Genomic DNA, 4,014 nt, shown 5'->3' with positions numbered 1-4,014 from the left:
GATTATTAAATGAAAAAAACACATACCTCACAACTGTTTTGAAATATTGATCTTTTTTATTTAATTCCATTTTGGTGCCCATTATAGTGCCTTTAAACATGAAAAGAAAGCTTGTTGTTTGAAATATTAATTTATAAAAAGAATTTATAAATTGGCACCAAGTAGGTGAAAGTATATAATTGAGAAAATAATAAAAATTGTTGCTTGCATAAATTAGTTTATCCTATTATTTAACTAATTGTTTATTTTAATACATAACTAACATAACATTATAATTTTGACTGATGACTTGATTGAGATTGGATTGATGACTACGTCATATACTGATATAAGTTTCTTATAACATTTTATAAATCTCATTAAAATATCTAAAATAGTAACAAACTTATAGTAAATAAAATAATCATTAATCCATAAAGATATCCATTAATGAACTTCATACAGGTGATGATTACAAATAATTCAATAAGTTTTTGATTTTGTTTTTGTAAAATTTGCATATTCTTGCATAAGTATTCTTTAAAACATTTTTTTAAGTTGCTGATATTTATAGTTATATAATTAATGAAATAAATTAATAATTATCATTAATTTATCATAAAATTTCCAACTTTTCAAATTTTTATGATGCTAATTATTCGTTTAAAATTAGATTCAGATGAAACGGGAGTGAGAACAAACATGAATGACTTGCTTTTCATGGGTCTTTACAACATGTAGAAATAAAACAAATTGCATGTTCTTACTACATGCAATGTCCAAAGCACACGTTGCTATATGTTCAAGAAAGATAATCTCGTTTCCATTTATTCCAACTTTTTCTAATTTGTTCGTCAACATTAAAGATTCTTCAACAAATGTATTAAAAAATCTTTGCAACATATTCAGACTAAAGCTTGGAGCTATTTTTTTTCGATTTTGATTCCACATAGATTCTAAAACAAGAAGTATATTTTTCTATTATAATATATAGTAAAAAGTAAAATGATTAACTAATCGTATTAAAAAAATTTTAATAAGAAAAGCTGCTTCAAAAGATTTCCATTATTATTAAAATGCAAATATTAAAATATTATAAAGTAAAAGCATAAAAGTACAAATAAAAACAAGATTGTCTATAATATAACATAAAGCTCGTGATATATAAATGATTATAAAATAGTTATAGCATGTTTCCACTTCTTTACGTAGTTTTCTTCTTTAGTAGTTTTATCCCAAGTTTTAGTAGTTTTATCCCAAATATACTTTACCAGAAGCTGTTAATAATTTTGTGCCAAATATTTCTTCTGCAAATTTATAGAATATTATATTTTTGTCTGAGCAATGTCGGCTTTTTAGGATAGTCTGTAAAGTCATATATGTATTATTAACATTTTTGTTATATATACTGAGTGTCCCGAAATTCGAGAACAATATTATTACGGCGTGAAACTTCGTGAAAAATTAAGTCGAAAGTCCTCTACCATTTTCGCAATTTTCCAATTAGAAAATGCAGTACTGAAAAGTTAATAAAAAATTCTGAAAAAATTCTTAGAGCTTTATGAGAAAAAAATAAACAATTTTTGTTTTTTGCTGTTTTTACTTAGTAAAAAATTATTGAAAACAGTAATTTAATAATTAATATCTTGTCAACTATTGTGGAAATTGCAAAATGGTAGAGGACTTTTCAACTTAATGTATATGTTGTTTGCGTACATTTGTTAATTAAATAATTAATACATGTATTAAGAAAATAAAAATTCATTTACCTTTACTTGATTTGGTTCGTATATTATAACAAATGGCCTTTTCAATAATTGGAATGGGGATGAAAAATACTTTCCAAGTATACATAAAATATTTAGTAACTCTAAAAATTAATTATATCTTTTTATATTTTTTAATATCTTTTTATATCTTCGAAATATATTTTTATAATGTTATTTGTCTGTATATATTATTATTGAAAATAAAATTATGACCAGCATTCTTAGTATTCTTATATTTAAGACTATTTGGAGTATTCACCTAGTTAGCTAGAGTAGTCCAATGAAAACAAATTTTTCATTAAATTTAATGCAAATTCTGTTTTTATTAATGTTAATAAATTGATGGCAGATATACCTACAATCTGCTAACACAACATGAGATCGAATTACTGGCAAAATTGTGCAAAATTACTGACAATCTGATAACAAATTGAAAAAAAGAATTATAAGAATGATTAACACCAAAACTGATCAAGCTTTTTTTCGATTTTTAATGCTATTTAATTATGTATGTAGGTTTGCTTAAAAAACACGAGCTTAACAAATGACTTTGTTATCAATTCTAATAGAATTTGACGCTTGGCAACAATTAGTTATTAATTTGTTCAGTTGGGAATCGTTTCACGCAGTTATATAAAAAAATGAATATTCTACAAAACGAAAATGTATCTCATGTTTTTTTTAAATAAAATATTTATATATTTGATGTATTCTTTTATGGTGTATAGAAGCTACGAGTTATCTCCGTGTCTATATCTATTCTTGGAATGCCAACGTTTTGTGAACGTTGCAGTCCACTTTATCGAGAAGCAATTTGATATCTAACCTAGAGTGTATAATATGATACATGCAATAATATGTACAGCCCTAATATGAAATATTTCTTAAGTTATTTAGTCTTCGATTTCCTTTTATTTCAATACTTTCATAAATAAAACAATAGAAATAATTTATTGCTATTATTACATCTAATGGCGAATTCGATTGGATGCGCACTATAAAGTTGTACACAAATTGACATAAAAATGTTTAATATAAATATAAAAACGGATTAAACCAAAAAATTCTCAATACATTTTATTGTGCTGTTAAGTAAAATCTGTATTTATAATTAAAATATTTGCATTTTATACTTACAAATTAAATTAGTTTATAACAGTTTTAATATAGACTGGTGCGCATTAGAGTGCATCTAACAACAAATTTGCTATAACATTTCACTTACCTTCTGACATTGTTTTCAGTATTATTTATTATGTGTTTAACTGTATTAAATTTTTGCAAATAGTAAAAGGTATTCATGAGAAAATAGTCAATAGGAATAGTCTAATAAAATAATCGAGAATTGAATAAACTAAAATTTGTTGATATAGAATTCAACTCCATTTTTAATTATTATATTAAACTAAAAATATTTTATCACAAACTTCAATGTCTTGAAAATTTTTTTTCTTTCTTTCTTATGCTAATTTAAAAAAGTTACTTTTTAATAAGTTAAACATATTATTATGTGTGTTCTTACCGTCAGGATTTCCATAAAGATACTTTGTCATATATTTTTTCGGACCTGGCAGAATGTCTTCATTTCTAATTTCGTATGTTAAACAACGATAATTCCGAATGTAGTATCTTATAGCAACACATGCCAAAGTTATTAATACAACACTTAGAAATATCATAGTACTCGAGCAGTAATAATAAAATAAAAACACTACTAAGACAATACTACATTAATGTCACTATCCAAATACAGTTTTCACCGACTCATTGACGCTTTTATCATGCCATCCCTACTTAAACATTTAACACTTATTGTTAGTCTACTCAATAATGCATTTGCGTTTGTTTAAAAATGAATACTTAGATTTAAAAAATTAAAAGATAAAAAGAAATTTTTAAAAAGAGTATCTATAGAAATTACCATTTTCAATCTTTTAATTTTTATATTCATATATTTTTCTTTAAAATTATTGAAAATTTGACACCTACATGATTACGAAAATCATTCGGTGTATATTGAATCATTATTTATTATTTCTTAAAATAATAGTAACTATAAAAAATTCATATTGCAGTTATAGAAATTACGCAAGTTGTATTTAGATATATCTTATAATTATATCTAATAATTTATATGTAATAATTATAGCTCTATTGCATTAATTAACAGTTAAATTTCATTATCATAATTTTGTGATAAATTTTTTAAAATTACAAACAAAATTTGTAATTTATTAAAATAATATAATTTTTTTCCGAATGCAAT

The 4,014-nt window shown here is 23.5% G+C and overlaps 1 protein-coding gene across 1 annotated transcript in view; it reads right to left on the bottom strand.

Moving 5' to 3' along the window:
* LOC108686963 (cytochrome P450 4C1-like) overlaps nucleotides 1-3,429 on the bottom strand; it is a 7,328-nt gene extending 3,899 nt beyond the window's left edge. Inside the window, exons 1-3 of the mRNA XM_018192496.1 lie at nucleotides 3,271-3,429; nucleotides 1,251-1,286; nucleotides 724-935 (exon numbers count right to left, since the gene is read on the bottom strand). Of these exons, the coding sequence (XP_018047985.1) occupies nucleotides 724-935; nucleotides 1,251-1,286; nucleotides 3,271-3,427 (405 nt within the window). The 5' untranslated portion in view covers nucleotides 3,428-3,429. The remainder of the gene's footprint in view (nucleotides 1-723; nucleotides 936-1,250; nucleotides 1,287-3,270) is intronic.
* Between the last annotated feature and the right edge of the window lie 585 nt (nucleotides 3,430-4,014).

Source organism: Atta colombica, unplaced genomic scaffold, assembly GCF_001594045.1.
Source record: "Atta colombica isolate Treedump-2 unplaced genomic scaffold, Acol1.0 scaffold198, whole genome shotgun sequence".
Classification (NCBI taxonomy): Eukaryota; Metazoa; Arthropoda; class Insecta; order Hymenoptera; family Formicidae; genus Atta; species Atta colombica.
The sequence above is the reverse complement of the archived record's forward strand: the minus strand, read 5'-3'. Positions and strand labels throughout refer to the sequence as shown.